We start from the raw sequence: 20,484 nt of genomic DNA on the forward strand, positions 1-20,484 counted from the left end.
AGAATTGAACTGTGTGTGTGTGTGTGTGTGTGTGTGTGTGTGTGTGTGTGTGTGTAAAAAGGTTATGAGATGTAATAGTGTAGCACCTTGATCATCACATTACTGTAAACTGTAATAGAAACCTGGCACTGAAAAACAGGAGTTCGAACCTTGATGTTTTGAATAAGTGCTACTGGTCACTCCCAATAAAAATAAAGTCTTTAAGTAAAATATATCATTTAAAAAAAAACTTTTATACTTTATGTGCAACTTGCTCTGTCTTTCCATTTCACTTGTCCAATCCTACTTCCCTGCCCTCCCCCATCCCTACCCTATTCCTCCCCATCTCTGCCCCCCCCCCCCCCATTCCACCCCATCTCTAACCCCCCCCATTAGGGCATGGGTACAACCGACTGTTTGTTTCGGAAGGTCTCAAAAAAAGCTAGCATGCCCTTCTTAACGCCGGATGTCCCTGGTTTTGGGGACAAGTGTCCATGGTGAGAAGTCGGGAAGGAGGAACTGTCCACAGAGTTGGCCCGCTTCACCTTGGAGCCAGCCCGCCACACTTTGGACCGGGGCGGTGGGGTCTGGGACACCAGGCACTTCTGGTACTGAACCTGCAGGGGGCAGGCAAAGCACAGTGAGAGAGAGAGAGAGAGATAGATAGATAGATAGATAGAGAGAGAGAGAGAGAGAAAGAGAGAGAGGGAGAGAAATTGAGAGTGAGAGAGGGAGAGAGAGAGAGAGAGAGAGAGAGAGAGAGAGAGAGAGAAAGAGAGAGAGAGAGAGAGAGAGTTCCCATTTTTTCTAGGCAACACCGCTCTAGAACACACTCTAAATTATACCTACCTTGGTCTGACAATTACAGCATCAGGGAGCTTTAACATTGCAGTGAATGCTTTAAAAGAAAAAGCTCAAAGAGCACTCTATGCTATAAAAAGAAAACTTCAAAAAATTGTTATACCAATTAAAGTCTGCTTAAAAATCTTTGGTAGTGTTATTCATCCCATTGCGCTGTATGGAAGTGAGGTATGGGGTCCACTCAGCCAGCAGAACTATTCCAAATGGGACAAGCATCCAATAGAGACCCTGCATGTAGAATTTTGTAGAAACATCCTACAAGTACAAAGGAAAACACCAAATAATGCATGCAGGGCAGAATTAGGCCATTATCCATTAATGATTCACATCCAAAAAAGAGCATTAAAATTCTGGATGCACCTCAATTCAAGTCCTCAAGACACATTGCAATTTAAGGCAATGAAAGCCCAAGCGCTCAGTCATGAAAAGAGTCCCCTCAGTCAGCTGGTAATGAAGCTGACTAACCCATTAACCCAACTAACACAAATCACAGACCAGCTTCATACCAGCACTGCTTACCAACAAATCAAAGTAAACCAAGTAATGAAACAGACCAAAATCTCTTATCTGGAATATTGGGATAATGTAACCAAAACACAAAACAAACTAGATTGCTATCGGACCCTAAAAAGAGACTACAAATTGGCTGAGTATCTCTTTCTCTGTCAGAGATACAAAGCAGAGGCAGATCCTGACCAAGTACAGGCTCAGTGACCACACACTTGCAATTGAAAAAGGCAGACAACGGGATACATGGTTACCAAAAGAACAACGTCTATGTGGTCACTGTAAGACAGGAGAGGTGGAAACAGAGATGCACTTTCTCCTACACTGTGAAAAAACATTCAGAAATTAGGACACATTACTTCAACAAATTTTCTCTAATTATAAAGGACTTCCTTTCCCAAACAAATGAGTAAAAAAATGCAAATCCTGCTAGGAGAAAGGCCAACAGCTCCACTAGCAGCAAAGTACATCTCAGCCTGCCATAATCGGAGGGACACTGGTTGACCACCACAAATATATTTATTTTAATTGTTAATTAATTTATATCTTTTTTTCCATTTTCTTTTTTCTACATTATTATTATTATTATTATTATTATTATTATTATTATTATTATTATTATATAGCCTACTCACTGTGGCCATTACCACACTGTTAATTGCATTGTTGTCGTTACCACAATGTTGTTTGTATTTCATGTTGTTTGTATTCCTATTCCTGTTTCTGTGTGTACGCTTTGGCAATATGTACAAATGTATTTCACGCCAATAAAGCATTTTGAATTTGAATTTGAATTTGAGAGAGAGAGAGAGATAGAGAAAGTGAAAGAGAGAGCGAGAGAGAGAGAGAGGGAGAGAAATTGAGAGTGAGAGAGGGAAAGAGAGAGTGAGAGAGGGAAAGAGAGAGAGAGAGAGAGGGAGAGAGAGAGAGAGAGAGAGGGAGAGAGAGAGAGAGAGAGAGAGAGAGAGAGAGAGAGAGAGAGAGAGAGAGAGAGAGAGAGAGGAAGCACTCTGCCAGGATTGTGACAAGCCCCTCTGGGCACAGAGAGTGAACAGCATGTTCACCGCATTCCACTCGACAGTATTTGGTTCCCAGAACACTGCTGGAATGCGAAGGAAGTTCATTTTGACATTCTCTGCATGCACTCATACATTCGTCTGAATGTCCTTGAACAGCTCTCCCATGACCCTTCTCTACATCACCTTCAGTACCTGCTCTTTGCGAGTCAGACGCTGCTGGTGTGTTTCTGTCCTCCACTGCAGTTGTCTCGTTCTCTGCCTCCCTGTCAGTCTGGTCGTGCATTGTCTATCTCTCCATCTCTGATGGATAGCCAATGTCACTGTCATGGCCTATCCCAGAAAAAAGGGGGGATTTTGGGATGTTCTCCTGAAGTAAAATGCCTCTTTGTCCCATTATTTATTACCGTGGAATAATACAAGCACTCTGATTTCTAAATTGTTTACCTTTAAGGCTTTGATCATTTCATAATTAACATATGCTTTGCAGTGCTAAGTGACTTTTCAACTAGTTAGGGTTAGGCTTAATTTGGCCAGATCTTTCACCACTGAGACATCATTCAGAAAACTTTCTCTATTCAGAAACTATCTCAGATCTGCAATGTTTTTTTAAAAACCTCTAACTACCTATATCACTTCCGCCAATCAGATTGGTGTTCTCAGTTGACCTGCCTGGTTAAATTAAGGGGTAAAAATCATACACTCTACACACGAGAGGGCTAAGGCCTTGAAACCTCCGCCCCCACACTCCCAAATCCATTTTGACGTACCATACATGCTGCTTGGACAGCCTCGGAGATGATGCCAGCGTCAGGTTCACACCAGAAGACATGGCACTCGAACCGCTGCGACCCTCCATCCACGATCATGGCAAAGGTGTGGGTGTTCTGACCCACCCCAAGAAACGTCAGGTATCTCACCTGGCACTCCCAAATGGGGTCCTCTTCATCCTGAAAGAATGTCGCAGCATTAACCCATAATGGTCTGTAACCGGAAGGTTGCCAGTTCAAATCCTCAATGGAATACTGCTGTGGAGCAAGACACAAAAAAGTGTCTAATGGGAAGGTTTTTAGAATATGGGAATGGGCTGTCTCCTGTCTCCAGAAATTAAACCTGATCAAAAATTAGTGGTTTGAATTGAAGATGGTAGCCCTCAACCACAGGCTGAAGGATCTGAAGAATCTTGAAAAATTCTGCAAGGAGGAAAGGTTCCCCACCCAGTATGAAAATATCAGTACCATCAGTATGAAAATATCAGCTTTGTGATTTGTTCAGGATAACTTAATCAAATATTTATTTAATGTGGCAAAATTATATTGAAAATGCCAGCAACCATGGGTGTGTCCCAACACTTAAAAATGTATCCTCCTTTCCTCCACTACCACCTTGTCTCCTCTGTGCCCCGGAAAGCGATCTTTGTGTCCTCCCCTCCCTCTAATGTCCCAATATTGGAGGAGCCCCTCCTTTCCTCCACATACTTTCAGGTAGGAGATGAGTGGTAGTGGGGGAATGGAGGAAAGGAGGTGAGGAATAAAAAGTAATGGGACGCACCCATCTTTTCTTCTCGTCTCTCTCTCCCCTGTCCTCACTGTGCACCTCACCTCTTCTCTCCATACCGACAGCACCGTGTCGGACACGTGGATGACGGTGCTCTCCCACTCTTCCCTCCTCGTTGTGTCCATGATGCTCCCGATGGCTCTGTTCAGCACCTCCATGCCTGCGGGAGATGAACATGAGATAAACAGGGACCCAGACTGAACCGACACAAAAGCCCTGACTTCAGATACCCAAAACCAGGCCTCTAGGTTGATACATAGCGCCAAAAAAAAAACATTTTATTTTGGTAGGGTGGTCTGGCCTTGAACACACCTGTTCAGACAACTACCTTTCATCCACTGGGTGGATGGCAAAGACACAGTGATGCTGAAAGCAACAGTGGGGCTGTGGGTGTGAGGTTCACTGGAAACAGACAGACAGACAGACAGACAGACACCACTCCACAGTAATGCTGCTCTGACCAGGGGCCTGGCACCAGATTCAGCGCCAGCCACAATTTAATAAATCACTGGTGCAAAGCTGGAGGAGGGTGGACCTGCCAGAATGGTGTCCAAAAACAGCACTTCATTAAAAATAAGCACACAGAAACACAAACACATGCTTGGGCACGCACACATAAACACACAGAAACACATATGCTTGCACACACAAATTAACACACACAAACACATGATTGCGTGCACATACACAAAAACACATACAAATGCATGCTTATACACACACACAAACACACACACAAACATGTTTGCACACACACACACACACAAACACATGCTTCCACACACACACACACACACACATACACACGCTTTCACACACACACACACATACACAGAGACACACAAACACATGGTTGCACACAGACACGCAAACACACTCACCCATAGCCCGAGGGACAGGCAGGTGCCCAACGTACTCCACCTGAAACCTCTGCACCCTCTGCCTCACAGAATCCAGGAAATCCACTGCAACAGCAGCCCCCACCCCACATATCAAAGTAAGAGCGGAGCCACGTTTATCAATGGCCTACTCATGCTGCCAAAAAAAAGACTTATTAACATTCAATACAGTGCATGCTTTTTCCCTCTTCAGCCAGAACAATCCTTTTTCATATACTTCAGTAGAAAGGTAGTGCTTGTTTTAGAGAGGCACTTCCATGAAGCCATACGCATTTTAAATAATGTGAGTGGACTTAAAAGACCAGTGTGAAAAACAGGGACAGTAGTTGTTATTCGGCAGACAAAGCTGTTGTTCTGAAAGCAGGGAAACTGGAGCAGGGAATTGTGGGGCTGATTTTCTCCTGTAATCCCCTTTGACGCTTCTCCCTGATCCCTTTGTTCGAGAGCAATGTTACCCACAACACCTTGCAAGGGCAGGTCCTCTGGAGAGATGGTCTCCATGGTGAGGGATCGTGGCACCGAGGAGGGCTTCACCGCCTTTTCCGCCATGATCTGCTCACACAGAAACATGCACACGTGCACACGCATGTCACTTACACAAGAATACATAAACTCACATACACACGCATGTCACTTACACAAGAATACATAAACTCACATACACACGCATGTCACTTACACAAGAATACATAAACGCACGTGCACACGCATGTCACTTACACAAGAATACATAAACGCACGTGCACACGCATGTCACTTACACAAGAATACATAAACGCACATACACACGCATGTCACTTACACAAGAATACATAAACTCACATACACACGCATGTCACTTACACAAGAATACATAAACGCACATACACGCGCATGTCACTTACACAAGAATACATAAACGCACATACACACGCATGTCACTTACACAAGAATACATAAACGCACGTGCACACGCATGTCACTTACACAAGAATACATAAACGCACGTGCACACGCATGTCACTTACACAAGAATACATAAACGCACGTACACACGCATGTCACTTACACAAGAATACATAAACGCACATACACACGCATGTCACTTACACAAGAATACATAAACGCACATACACACGCATGTCACTTACACAAGAATACATAAACGCACATACACACGCATGTCACTTACACAAGAATACATAAACGCACGTACACACGCATGTCACTTACACAAGAATACATAAACGCACATACACACGCATGTCACTTACACAAGAATACATAAACGCACATACACACGCATGTCACTTACACAAGAATACATAAACGCACGTACACACGCATGTCACTTACACAAGAATACATAAACTCACATACACACGCATGTCACTTACACAAGAGTACATAAACTCACATACACACCCATGTAACTTACACAAGAATACATAAACTCACATATACACCCATGTAATTTACACAATAATACACACGCATGTAACTTACACAGGAATACATAAACTCATGTACACACCCATGTAACTTACACAAGAATACGTAAACTCACATACACACGCCCATTTTAGAAAAATGTCCAGTGTTAAATCAACTTGTACAGAGTACATATAGTCACTCTTGGACTCATATGTACTCCGTTTCAGTTGAATTACCACTGGACACTTTGCTGGACAGTTTGTCTGTCTTACTGTAATCCGAGTTTAGCAGAGGGACAAAGAAAGGGGCCAGGCTGAAGGAGGCGAAGATTTCAGACGGAGCTGTCGGCACGGTTACCTTGGAGCAGGCCGCGTGCAGCGCGGAGGCGATGGCTCTTGCTGGGACGTCGCAGCGGAACACGTGGCACTTGAGCGCACAGGCGTCCTTGTCGCCCGCCACGAAGGCAAAGTCCCTGCGGAGGACAGAACGTACGATCGCGGGTCACAGAACACCGTCACACGGGAAGGTCTCTCTCACCCCCTCCCTCCCTCCCTCCCTCCCTCGGTCCCTCTACTCTGGGAATTCATTATATCGTTGATACACCGGAAAAGAGAGGTTCTATTAGTGAATCAGATTTATGGACATACAGACTTTTTTCTCTCTCCCTAATCATTTATTTTGTCTGCTTACATTACACTTAGCTTTGCTCTGCATCTACTGTCAAGGGATGAATAAACACAACAAGTGTGGTATAGGAAGGAAGTTATCAACACAAGTTATCATACTTCTCAAAGAACCACAATGCAGTATTCAGACCATGTGCAAAGCAGGGCTGTTGTGAATGAGACTTGTAATCAAGAAGGTTTGCCGGTTAGAATCGCAGGTGGGGTACTGCTGTTTCAGTCTATTATGCCACTCCCTCCTCCTATGACATCCCGGAGGGCAGTGGTGTGGTTTGCTCAGGGACGGGTTATTTTTGAATTTCCCAAGGTGTATCAGTCTAGTTGTTTCAGTACATATCCAGCTGCATGAAGTGGCAAAACTACAACATAAATGTGACTTAAAGCAGTTGGGGCTTCCCCCTAAATAAAATTACTTACGTGAAATAGAATTGCGTGTATCATAAATCTTATAGACATATCATAAAGCTTACACTGTTTCCTTTCTGTTTGGAATTCCCAATCATATTTGCTGATCTGTCCCTGCAACACCCTTCATTAATTTGGGAGACCACAAGCATTTGCTCTCTTCCAAAAAAAAGGAGTTGTATCATTAGCCACCACGCCTTAGCACCCTGCAGTCCAAGTGTCATGCAGTTGTGTTGGAGGAGCGCCCTGCATGAACAAGAGGAGTTAATCGCAGTCGAGGTCAATCCCGCCAATTAAAGTCCTCGCTCTCCAGATCTGAAGCATAACCATGGGGCACACCACTACATTTAAACCTTTATTATTCCTTGAAAGCCCAGTAAAAAGTTCTGGAAATGGAGATGGCAATAGAGCAATACAAGAATGAAACGAGTAAAACGCAGCGTGTGTATGTGTGTGTTTGTGTGCGTGCGTGCGTGCATGCATGCGTGTGTGTGTGTGTGTGTGTGCAGGCGTGAGTGTGTGTGTGTATGTGTGTCTTAGTCATACACTAACAAATAAGTCATATATTATCAGGGAGGGAGGAGGTGTAAACTGTGACTATCAGTCAAAATCCTGGCTTATTCCATTCACACTGCAATGTGTAATTATGTCTGAACTCCACTGGAGATTCACAGCAGGGAGTCTTTGTTTAAGGAGATCAGTAGCAGATGTTTCTGTGCACCCCCATAACTGTCACCGTGCCAAGAGAGGGGCGTAAAATCAACCTCTCAATTATTTAAGGAACCCACCAGACCCAAAGGGAATTATAAATGAGATTCCAGCAGCAACGGCTAAACTGGCTAAGCTTTGAAACCTTTGCATCTGAGAGAAAACCGATTTCACTTCTCAACTTTACATGGAGTTTGACCTACAAAGAAATTACAGGGCACTGATCTCAGAGGATCAGAATCTCAAGGAAAAATGTAAATAATCCGCCATTGCCTTGGAAGACTGTATTCACTTCATCGCTTCACTTTGCCTTGCAACTGGTAAAGCAGTGGTGCGTCAATATAGCATAAATGCTAATTCTGTAACTGCTAGAAAATTGGTGGGCAATAAAAATTAAAAAAAACAATACACTTCTAAGCCATGTTATATTAATTTACTTTCCCCTGTGATGTAGATACATAGCCAATGGAGGAGCGAGGGAGCACCGGGTTTGAACCCCCTGAATGCCGGTGATACACTAAAAATATGTGGAATTTGTCTGCAAAGAATCCCTTGAAATACAATGGTCACCCCCCCCCCATCCCCTCACCTCCTCTCACACGAAAACAATATTCCTGCTTATGCCATTTCCTGTGTGTCCATCACTGTGTCTCAGACGCCACAGGCTATAATTAGCTATATTGGGCTATAATTAAACTGTAGCTCTCCAGTGACAATTGGACCAATGGCAAAATAATTTGAAACGTGTGAATTTGAAGCCCTCTGAGGTATTTATGAATTATAGAGTGACATGACTACCAAGCCAAAAGAGTGAGGGGTATATAAAAAGATAGAATGTGCTTTTCCCAACCTGACACACAACCAAACATTCAGAACTAAAACATGCATTCCACATACCACAGTCACAACCTGGTGCTGTATCTGCTATAACTTTTTAAAAGTATTTAAAAAGCTAATATTATACTTGTCAAATATGAAATATGAAATATGACAGTTACTTGTCATTAACTATTAGCAAATACTGAGCTTTCATGAAATGTGTGTCATGTAAAAAGAAAGGGAAAATACTCACCTATCTCTGTTTGCAAAGGTGGCAATAAAGACAGAATTAAAAATCAACATTAGAATCTCAAAATTTCCATGTCTTTTCAATGACCATAAATGGACACATGCAATGTTTTGAACCTCAACATGGACAGATTGCAGTCAAATCTAAAAGGCTGAAGATGGAATAGCACTGATACTAGTGACAGTGTAGTTTTTGCTTCATGATCCCAGAAATAGGTAGAGCTATTAAGCACCCCTGTGGCTATTAAGTGCCTTGCTGTTCTTGAACCCAACAAAGTGTGTTTTCTATGGGCAGCAGAACCTTTTTATAATGGATCATAAGAAGTTTTTTGACTGGATGTTGTTTCACCGAATGGGAGGATTGTGAGGATTCAGTCTCCTGGCAGTGCACACTCACCCACCCTGGCTCCTCCCCCAGCCCCTCTGCCAGCCCCTCCCCTAGCTCATCCTGGGTCCTCCCACAGCTTACACTGGCCCCTCCCCCAGTCCCTGCTCCAGCTCACACTGGCCCCTCCCCCAGGTCCCTGCTCCAGCCCACACTGGCCTCTCCCCCAGGCCCTTCCCCAGCCTTGCCTGCCATTGTTGCAGCCCACGCCCCATACTCGGATGTTGGCTATGGGCTGGCAGTGGATGAGTCTGTGGTCATGGGGGTCCACCAGGCTGAGCGTGTCCTTCTTCAGCACCATCACCATGTCCTGGCCCTGCCGAGCACAGCGATTACAGTCAGCCACACCCCACCCCCTTCTCGCCTTCCCTCCTTGTCACCGCTTTACACAACCCAAAACCCAGGCCACCTGCACTGACACCCAAACTCCTCCTTCCCACATACACACACACCCCAAGCCCCAACTGACCTCCAGCAATACACCCCACCACCCTCCTCACACACCTCGCACACTGTACCCCCTATGCACCTGCCTCTTGCACACCCCCACCCCAGCTCATCCCCCCATGCTCCCCTACCTCACCACTCACCCCTCCCATACTACCCCACCCAACTGCTCACCTCCCCCCACACATCTCACCCTACCTCTCACTCCCCCCATATCCCCCCACCCCCCGGCTCACCTCCCCCCAGGCCCCTGCATCGTCCCTGTCCTCGGTCTTGCCTTGGGACACCTGCTGGATGCAGTTATTGACAGCGATACTACTCTTCCCAGGAGTCAGGTCCTCCTCTGGGATTTCCACCCACCCCAGAGAGCGCACTGCGAAACGCTGCGGGGGGGGGGGGGGGGAGGAGGAGGTGGAGGAGGAACAGGGGGCGTATGAGGCAGAAGAACGAAGGAAGAGGGGGAGGAGTCGGGGTGGAATTTTCAAATTTGTGGGTCAGGATGGGAAGAGGTGAGGTAGAGATATAGACAGAAAGAAGCAGAAAAGAAAGGCGTGAGGGTCAAACTCATTAAAAACACAGCCAGTCAAATATAACAGCCCCCTTCTCCTCAACACACCTCTCTGGCCCCATCACCTCACTGTTTCTTAGAAAATTTCAAATATTTGAATAAACTGCACAGCCAAAGCTGTCACTGTCACCATAGAATTGTGGTAGTTGGGAATTGATTCAAAACACCTTAGCTAGGTGTTTAGATGAAACAGTTACAAATATTTTAAATGTATATTGACAGCTCTTATTTTTGTATTTAGGTTAAGCGTGTAGGTTAATGTACAGTAATGTAATGCCAATACATATCACATAATAGTATTTTTATGGCTGGAACCCTGCTGAAACAGCAGGAAAACATGCAATCTTACATGTGGGATTTTAGCCTGTAACCCTGGAGTTACAAACCCCAGCTCCCTGACCACTATGTCCACCTCATACAGCAGCTCCTGGTAGCTGCATTTGAACATATTTTCTCCTCCAAGATTTGTCGAACCTTACCTTGGATTCTGGGTCTGGGTTGCTGCGTAAATAATAATCACGCCAAGCTTGGGGTCCCCTGCAGTGGAACACAGGAACAAGAAAATGCCATTAAGGATGTGTGTTTATGCGTGCTTGGTTCTGCATATCTGTGGGTATGCATGTGTATGCTCGTGTGTATGTATTATATTTAAGTGTGAGTATGTACATGCATATATGTTTGTGTCTATGTACTGTATCTGTGTGTAAGTTTGAATGAGTGTTTGTGTGTGTGTGAGTATGTGTGTGAGCGAGTGTGTGTATGTGTGTGTGTTTGTGTGTGTGTGTCTGTCTTTCAGTTGTCTCTGTGCTTGCCGTGCTGACTTGGTGCTCTATGCTGTTGTAGAGAGGGGGCAGAGGGCAGTCCTGCAGAGAAAAGAATGATCACTCCTTCAGTCCTGAACATCTCACTCTCCTCATGGTGTCTCTTCAGGCCAATCGATGGCCAGCTTTATCCCCCATGCGTTTATCATTGATTTTATTCTGAACATTTCCGGGTTGTGATTCTGAAGGAGCGTCAGGACAGCAATTCCACGTCCTAGATTTCCTTGTCTCTTCTCTCCCAGGGAGGCTCCAGGGCGTTTTTACCTCACAGCCAAATTACCAATGGTAAAACAGAACTAATTTCCCAGTCTGCAGATTCACAGGAGTACAGTAAGTTTGCTATAATGACAGGAAACATTTGGCACTGGTTCTGTTCCTAACATTTGCATGAGGGTCCTCTGGCAGTTTGTGAGAACACATTGAGTCCCATTAACTGCCAACAGTAGTGAAATTGTGCTAGTATATGGCACCAGGTTGTGTCATTGAGAAAACAAGGCTTTTCTGCCTTTGCTATCATAAGGATTCAGTCGTGGACAAGCCGTGGTTGTGGCCAGTTTGTCGGTACAGTGCTAATGACTAAATAACAACAAAAAAATAGCAGCATTAACTGGCTGAATACGCAAAACTTCTGAAACTTCTGAACATTATTTTCAATTAATATAATTCCAGTGCAAAAGTGACCATGGATCAGAATTAAAATGGCAGTAATACAATCTTATAATGGTACAGGAAAGGAATCTAGATGCTTCACTAATGAATGGGCTTCCCGTGGCATTTAGAATTGTATTACCATCATTTTAATTTCGACCCATCACTGTTATTCTTCTGGTGCCCATTCAAACTAGCCCACAGACCAACCTTTTCTGCCTCATTGCCCCTTAATGAAAACTAACTAAATACGGTGACATCCGACACATCACACGAAGACTGGAGATGGATGCATTTGTCTCCGTTCCCAATGATCTAATTTAAAGATCCACTCTTTGTAATGCGATGCTTATGGCTTTGTTTCTCAGTATCGCTTCCGTTTGGCAGCCACAGCACTCCTGGGAGAAAATTAGCATTCAGGTGGTACTTCACCCTTTGGCATTAGGTGCTCAGACACTGGAACAGTGACTGGTATCTTGTGACTGCTGGGAGCTTGTTTGGAGTATTCCCCAGGCAGACTGGCTCTGGGGAGCTGTCAGTCATTTTGACTGACACAGGGCCGGTGGAGAGCATGCTATAAAGCCTGATGGGATATCCCAAGAGATTCTCACACTGGTGCATGGCACCAGCTGAATGACAGGAAACAGAGCTAACACATTTGAGAGCAAGGCTGCATACCATCATGTTACTCAAGAGATGACATGCACTGCGAAAGAAGGACCATGATATTACATAAATGTATCACAATGTGACTCGTATTGTGACACAATCTTCATAATATCATACATGTCACATAACAAGAGTAATGTTACAGTAAGGGGGAACTATAAGGGTTGTGTTCTCTCACGTGTTACAGTATTTTTCACAATACTGTACCTAGAACAATGCAAGGGTCACAATGCAATATTTTATGCACATCACAAAACACATATTCACTGGTTTCATTGGTTCACTAAAAGAAGTAAATAAACTCATTTGGCTGCAATTTTTACAATATTTACGAGACTAGATGTGAAGTTCATTCAGCGCACATAGATCACAGGCAGATTACCTTGTTTGCATGTGATTGAGAGTGCAGGGGAATGTGCCTTTGTGTGTTTTTGTGCATGTGTGTGCGTATGGAGGAGTGTCTCTCTTTGTGTAGAAAGACAGTTGATGGGTGAAAAAGAGGGGGCGTGGCAGGAAGTCAGGGTGTAAGAGGTGTTGAAGATCCGGTAGTTTGTTTATTTGTGTGTGAAAGTGTGTGTGAGTTTGTGCGTGTGGAGGAGGGGGTGGTACCTCTCATTATTTACGGAGGCCCCAGGGCTCTCCATTGGCCTCTCTCTAGACTCTCTCCTCCCAGCCACACCCTGGCTCTGGAGAGGAAGAGATGATAGCTGTCACATGACCTCCTCCTGACCTCACAACCTCTGTGACAAACACAGCTCACTCAGCAGGAAGAGAGAGAGAGATGCTCGCTGTGGTGTTGCGCCAGGTTTCAGGTTCTGATCCAGGAGGAAACAGTACTGTTGTACCTGAAGCCTATGACACTAATCCTGTGTTGCATTACTACTGTACAGCATGTACACAACTTCAGAATTCAATGTAAAAATAGAACTTGTGTAAGTAACTGTGGGAAAGGCTACCTATTAAATAAAATGATAACATTGTATTAGTAATATAGTTTGACATATAAGCAATTAGCCAACTCTAGTGTAAGATAATGCATGTCCTTGGGAAATATACCAATGACATAATATATACTACAATCACTTTGTAACAGTTGTTTTGATGTCTGCTTTGTAAAACATCTGAGCACTAATGCACTGTTGTGACTGGTAATGACAGGTGTTATGACAAGGGCAGCATTATGTAGGTTTTATAGGATATTATTACCATTAGTATTCAAATTTGTATAATAACAGTGAGCATTAGGTAAAGAGAGAACACCAGTGAGGATGCTTGCATGCATGTATTAGCCTGTTACCTTGCGGTTACAGGAAGTGATGTCGTTAGTGGCTTCCGGGTCCTCCTCAGCACTGTAGGCTGGGTGCTGCCACTGTGTGGCTCCCGTAGGGATGTGCCAGTAGTAGGTGCCGGTGGCATCCCGGATGGTACGCCAGCCTGGAGGCAGGTCCCGGTCTGCCTCCAGGTTCTGGTCATTCCAGATGTTATCTGCAGGACACAGTGAATCAGCCCACAAGGACGGCACCATCGGCTACCAGTTCTGGATGTGAGATTACACCAATGACATTCACTCTAAATGTGGATTTACTAACGCTGCAACCGACTCCCAGATTCTTGTAGGGGATGATACAAGTCAATGGTTCACTTGCAGTACTGAGGTTTCACAATTTTTTTTTTAATGTGATTTGATTTAAAGTGCTCAGTTAGAACTTTTTCAGGAGGCCGTTTCGCTTCTTGACCTGCTTTTCAATGGGGCTTCAGCATCAGTGACCGACCAAAGCGAAACACACAACCCCAAGAGGCTAAAAGCCTGTGCCTTGCACAATTACCTCATTACCTTCTACTGCTCTTGACTCATCAGAATTTCATGCTATACTGCTGAGCACGGCAGGCGCTGCATCAGTTGAATGCGGTACAGGTAAAATATTTACAAAATAAACGGAGGCCACTCTAATGGCTAAAAGGCAACCATTTATGCATGCGTCGAGGGTTCAGGTCTGTATGGTACTTCAGAGACTGAAATGCCGCTACGGACACTAATGCCGAACCATTACTGTAAATTGCCTCCCGTTCAGCCCTTTAAAAGGGCACTCACGTGAAAAGGTCTTTACTGCATGGTGCATTTAAGCCTTTTATTAAATCGACCATCCACTCCATCCCTGTGACTTCAGCGAAAAACCGGTCGTTTATAGGACGGCAATATCGAACGCGTTTTCCAGCGAGCCCTGAATGCAGTGATGCAAATACAGCACCCGGGAATACTGATACTGAGTCAAGCTGGTAGACCAGGAAAAAGTACACAGTCACAAAGTTTTCTTCATGCCACATAAAGCCTGATTCATCCTTAAGTGATTGATTTTATTTCCCAGCTGTCACCTATCCCTCACACATCAAGCTGTAAAAACATCATAAGCAGGATGGCCCCATTTTGCTTCTTGTTCTCTCTCTTTCAATGGTTTTGTCACCCTTTCACATGTGTGACTCAGGTATGAATATTGCATAAGTGTCTAGCCACCTTGTGAAAATTCAACATTCAGATTGAAAGCTTCTTCACAGGATAATCCATTCTCTATCACCATGAAGAAGGACAAACACAGACGAAAACCATTCTCACAGCAGCCGTCGCAACAGCCAATCAGAAGCAGACTCCCACACCCTGTTGCTGAGCAGTAAAGTCTCACAGAAAGGCAGCAAAATGTCATGCAGCCACACCCGTGCACTGAGACACAAACACAGGAGAGCCAGAACAGTGTCTGTAAGCTCTTGACCTTCAACAGGCATATCTGTTGCCCAGAGGATACGCCTCAATCCCACATCTGTCGGAGATAAAAGATGAAAGCAAATGGTCCATATGGATCTAATCCTCTCAAACCATGGGACTAGGAAGGAAAAGATGGAATTTTCCAGAACTGTATTGATTGTGCTTCACACACTAGTCCTTACAGAATGGGCAGTGAACTCTTGGGTTGTCCCCCTTGGCCCAGTTAAAGGAATTGTTCGGACTACTTCAATCATTTGTGAAAAAGATTTATTATATAACACGTCAGCTGTGAATGTGACCTAGTGTTCACATGTGATATTTTCCAAAATGAGCAATACATACAAATTTTACAGTATTTTACTTTAGTCTTTCACTTATATTGAATGAATGGTTACTGACACCGTTGTATTGAGCTCCCACCATGCTGTACTGAAAGCAAATTCCACCGACCTCGGTCGTGTGGTCATTAAAAGTGATTGATTAATTACAAAAATGTTTGAGGTGTCAGTTGAAACGGGACTCTGAGACGGACCTTCCAAACTGCAGAGTCATGCAGGCAAGAAGAAACTTCCAAACAGATTTAATGCTAGGAAAAATAAAATCACTAAATTTGTGACTTATTGAATGCTAATCCTTGATTTAAGAAATTTGAAAAAGCTTTTCTTCGTGGATTTTTATCTGAGCTTTGCAAAAATTCATCTGCACTGCTACAGTCCATAATCCTGGTATTACACAGCCTTTCCAGGACTGCGATGGCTTCTAAAACCATTAATCCCCTTCTGTGCAATTGTGTCTCTTTATAAACTTTCATAGACATAACATTATAAACACAGAGGCGTTCTGCTATGTGCTGACAGCCAGCAAAGGGAGACTCATCAGCAATGCCTGTGATTACCATCCTGTTTCATGATTTCATACATTAGAGACCACCCAGTATCTGACCCCGTAGCTAGATGGTGGTCCTTCTCACTGTGGTCATTTGACTTCAACATGCTTAGCCCTTTTGAGAGTAGGCTTTTTGGAATGTTTCCAAAGACTAGAACTTCATTGCTTTCAGTTACCAGTAGTGATTGTTATATTAGAATATTCAGTTAAGAACATTCTAATCACATATATTCTATCTCTGTATCTGTCTCACACACATGCAATTCGACAATTCCCCCCATCAACTTCCACCTGAGCACTCCCTCTCTCTCATTCTCTTTTTTCTAACCCCTCACTCCCCCCCTCCCCTCTCTCTTTTGAAACATTCAGACCCATTTCCTTATGGTGATGAACTGGCCATGTTTCAAACACTTCTGTATCAGCTGACATGCGGAGAGGGTCTCACAAAAAGCAGCTAAGTTCTGTGTAAACAGCTCAGCGAGTCTCTGTCCAGGCCTTACTGTGGACGTGCGCGCGAGTGTGACACACAGCCGGAACTGCAACTGCAACTGCAACGTGGAGATTAGCTGCAGTGAATTATTGATAAGGGCCCTGAGGGGGGTCTGCATGAGTGATCAAACCATACTGTAACCGCAAAGTGTGACCTCGCCATCCAACAGGCTGACAGCGGTACCAGTGGTAAATTTGATATTTCATGTGTGTATGTGTTTGTGTACATGTTACATGCATGTTATATGTTACATTATGTATGTATAATGTATGTCACAGAGTCTGTCTGTACACATTTTTCTGTGCTCATTCTATATTTCATGCACTGTGACAGTTCATTCGATTGATTGTTTTGTTCCACAGCCAATCTTATTGTATTTCTTGATCTCAACCACACACACCATGCTTCTGTGACATACAATTGTAACTCTTGCATACATACATTAAGTATTTCATATTTGAGCGAGCATTGTCGATACATGTGTGCACATTCTGAACAGTATACATATATTTACAGGTGTTTCATATGAGCATATGCAGGTTTTTCACAGTAATGCATACAAGTGTTTTGCAGTATTGTGTACACAGCAAAGTGCGAATTATGTCCCTGATGATATCCCTTATGTTTTATGCACACAAGCAACTTAATTTTATTTGACTGAAGCATCATGACAATTGTGACTGAGGTCTCCAAGTTGTCTTGCACGACTTTCCACCCATTTACACGTTAAAATGTCCAGTGTTAATTCGACTCTGACATATGAGTACATATGAGTCCAATAGAGACCCTATGTATTCTGTAAGAGTTTATTTAACATTGAACATGTTATTATGTATTTAACAAAAAGAGACAAAGGCGGTCAAAGTTAAAGAGAGAAAAAACATAGTGAGATACAGAGGGGAAGAGTGAATGACACAGAGACATCTAGTGGAGGAGGGAGGGATGACAGACGTATCGAGGGGATCGTGAGAGGGCAGTTTGATCAGCTGATGAATTCAGCAGTGCAGTTAATCTGCAGTTAAATCTCTGCAGTGCCAGGGGATTGACAGCCCCTTAAGTGGATCAGAATCATCAATGTGGGATCGCGGGGTGTCAGGGCGGACACGCCCATGCAGCTTGCATCACACATCAATGGTGCCGTCTTCCGGTGTCGATACACACCACCAAGCTTGTCGCCTCCATCCCCAGTGACCCCCAGGGCCTGCTGTCTAATATTGTCCATATTCCTACCATCAACCACCACAATGTATAATAATAATAATAATAATAAGATGAAGAAGAAGAAGGTAGTACACTTGCTGTAGTAGTAATAGCAGCAGTAGTAGCATCAGTTGTATTGATAATAATAGTAAATAAAAAAAGATTTTAATTGACTAGGACCCAATGGATAATCATACCTGCACCCATTTGGAGCCCTTTTTTATTTTTTCACGCACTGCCCCCTAGTATTATCTCTGCTGGATTTTTCCATTTCAGTAACTTTCTCAAGTACTCTGCATATGAGATGGCAGTCATCCTGCCCAATGTTGCATTGACTCACAGTACACTAAATCTAATCTGGAGTGCTGCTGTCCTCCAATACCTCTGCTTTATTCTCTTTATTTTCTCTCACTCTAAAACATCTCTCTCTCTCTCTCTCTCTCTCTCACACACACACACACACACACACACACACATACAGACTCTCAGGACATATCAGGGATATTGAAACTTCATTCCTCATACTGTCTGTCTCTCTCTCTTTCTTCTCAGTGAGACTAAGGGTAATTTGAGAGCAGTGACATCCAAGCACGGCAGATGGTTCATTTCATAAACCTGCATATGTCTATTTGTGTGTTACCTCACAGTTTAAGAGACATAAAATATAGAAAATAACTTATCCAGTTAAAGCCAATATAACAAAGTAATCTGCTGACTTATAGTCCTCAGTTATGTGTTGGGGGCATTTGACTGACATCTGGCGATAAAGGAATAAACCAACACTGTGCTTTGCATACACAGAATCTCATAAAATACTATATTCTGTAATTTGCAAGTAATTGGCATGATTTTCAAGTTATTCAAATGCAATATTACCAGATATTACCAAATTTATCAGTCATTGTCTTTCTGTTTTCATATTGATAATTTGCTTGAACATTGTTGGTGAACACAGGCATCACTACACTATTATTATTATTATTATTATTATTATTATTATTATTATTATTATTATTATCATTTTATTTTATTATTAGTGCCAGACTCCCATTGTCATGCCACCATAAAAGTCTTGGTTTCCATCACAACAGTCACATGACACAAACCAGTTCCACCCAGGTAAACACCTCCAACCCCACAAGGCTAGTATGCACCCATGTGACATGAAAAAATCTACTACTGATGACGAACAAGGCGCCTCTTTGTTCACACTTTACTGTACAAATGAAAACAGAGAACCATGGTTTTCATTTACACATCACAGTTTTCACTACACTGTGTGTGAAAACAGAGTGAGGGTGTGGATTGGCCCTCTGTACTCTGGTAAGTAACAGTAACTAATGCTTGGTTTCACATCACACCTTGGCCTGGTGCTTTTGTGTGGGAAAACACAATGGCTCTGACACCAGCTTAGTGCTTCAGGAGACTGTCAGACTCCAAATAAAGTCTGGTTGCAACCCTTTTATCGTCTCAGTTTTTGGTTCCGTTCCCTGAGCTTGCACCTAACGAAGACCTAATGCGCTTTATTCTGTTTGTTTTATCCTGTCTAATGCAGCAAGCTAGACACCCTGAACGTCAGCCAAATAGATCCTCGCTCTAGGTGGAGCCTTTCGGCTTTAACACTAGCTATGTCAAAATCCAAACTTTCACTTCACAAAAGCTTTAAAAAATGCATTAATAATGTATGAAATATGGCCAGCGGAGAAGGCCTTGAGGGACCTGCATGAAGCACGGGTGGGGTGAGCTCAGCAATGTGAGCGACGAAGAAGCTGACAAAGGTGAGATCAAACACACACAGCCAGGGACTAAACACCCCCCGCAAAACAGCAGGTGCGCCTGCTCAGGGTTCAGGGTCCGAGATGCAGCTCATGCCAATACTACACAGTACACACACACACACAAACAGACAGACAGACAAACACACACACACACACAGACAAACATTCAAACAGACACACACACACACACACATGCAGACACGTACACACACACTCGCAAACACACACAGGCAGACACACACACACACACACATATTTCTTTCACATACACACAAGCAAACAGATAGCTGTGGCACTCACCGTCATAGTTGACAATGATGATAGCCAGCATGTAGTCCTTCCCGAGCATGTTGAGTGATCTCGCACTTCGTTTCCCAGATCAGATGTTGCACATGCCTGTCCTGACTTCAGCACAGCCGAGAGAACCTTGCCCCAGACTCACAACAGCACACAGAGCCCCACCAGGGCTGTGCATGCATGTCATGCAGATTAAAACTCCGCTCCTCCTATTCTCTCTCTCTCTCGCTCTCTCTCTTTCTCTCTCACTCTCTCTCTTTCTCACAAACCCTGCAAATCCCAGTGCAGCTTTTGTGCAAGCAACTAAACCAAGCCGAAGTCTGCCTCTCTCCGTCTCTTCCATCTCACTCCCTCCCTCCCTTCCTTCCTCCTTCTCTCTTTCTCTCCCATCTTTGTCTTTGCTGCGGTGATGCTGTGCTGCTCGTCAAACTGACTCTTCTCT

At 43.8% G+C, this 20,484-nt stretch overlaps 1 protein-coding gene across 2 annotated transcripts; it reads right to left on the reverse strand.

Annotated features, from left to right (window-relative positions):
* Positions 1-357: 357 nt before the first annotated feature.
* Positions 358-20,473, reverse strand: LOC118235576 (amyloid-beta A4 precursor protein-binding family B member 3-like). Of its 2 annotated transcripts, XM_035433050.1 has the most exons (14): positions 20,046-20,473; positions 13,932-14,119; positions 13,244-13,320; positions 10,976-11,033; positions 10,165-10,311; positions 9,670-9,797; positions 9,101-9,106; positions 6,590-6,704; positions 5,284-5,371; positions 4,802-4,885; positions 3,965-4,080; positions 3,284-3,313; positions 2,559-2,696; positions 358-596 (listed from the first exon to the last, which is right to left on the reverse strand). In XM_035433050.1, the coding sequence occupies exons 1-14, from the start codon at positions 20,092-20,094 to the stop codon at positions 372-374; spliced, it is 1,449 nt and encodes a 482-aa protein (XP_035288941.1). In that variant the 5' UTR covers positions 20,095-20,473; the 3' UTR covers positions 358-371. The 2 variants fall into 2 exon arrangements, with proteins under 2 accessions (XP_035288941.1, XP_035288940.1); XM_035433049.1 differs by lacking the exon at positions 2,559-2,696 and having other exon boundaries at positions 3,134-3,313.
* Between the last annotated feature and the right edge of the window lie 11 nt (positions 20,474-20,484).

Source organism: Anguilla anguilla, chromosome 9, assembly GCF_013347855.1.
Source record: "Anguilla anguilla isolate fAngAng1 chromosome 9, fAngAng1.pri, whole genome shotgun sequence".
Taxonomy (NCBI): Eukaryota; Metazoa; Chordata; class Actinopteri; order Anguilliformes; family Anguillidae; genus Anguilla; species Anguilla anguilla.

What these genes read in the sequence shown, in the direction of transcription:
- LOC118235576 (XM_035433049.1), bottom strand. Translation starts at nt 20,094, where the DNA reads ATGCTCGGGAAGGACTACATGCTGGCTATCATCATTGTCAACTATGAC. An exon ending in GCCTGTCCCTCGGGCTATGG is followed by an intron (nt 4,081 to 4,801) that starts GTGAGTGTGTTT and finishes CATCTCCCGCAG; the next exon opens with GCATGGAGGTGCTGAACAGA. An exon ending in TGTCGGTATGGAGAGAAGAG is followed by an intron (nt 3,314 to 3,964) that starts GTGAGGTGCACA and finishes ACATTCTTTCAG; the next exon opens with GATGAAGAGGACCCCATTTG.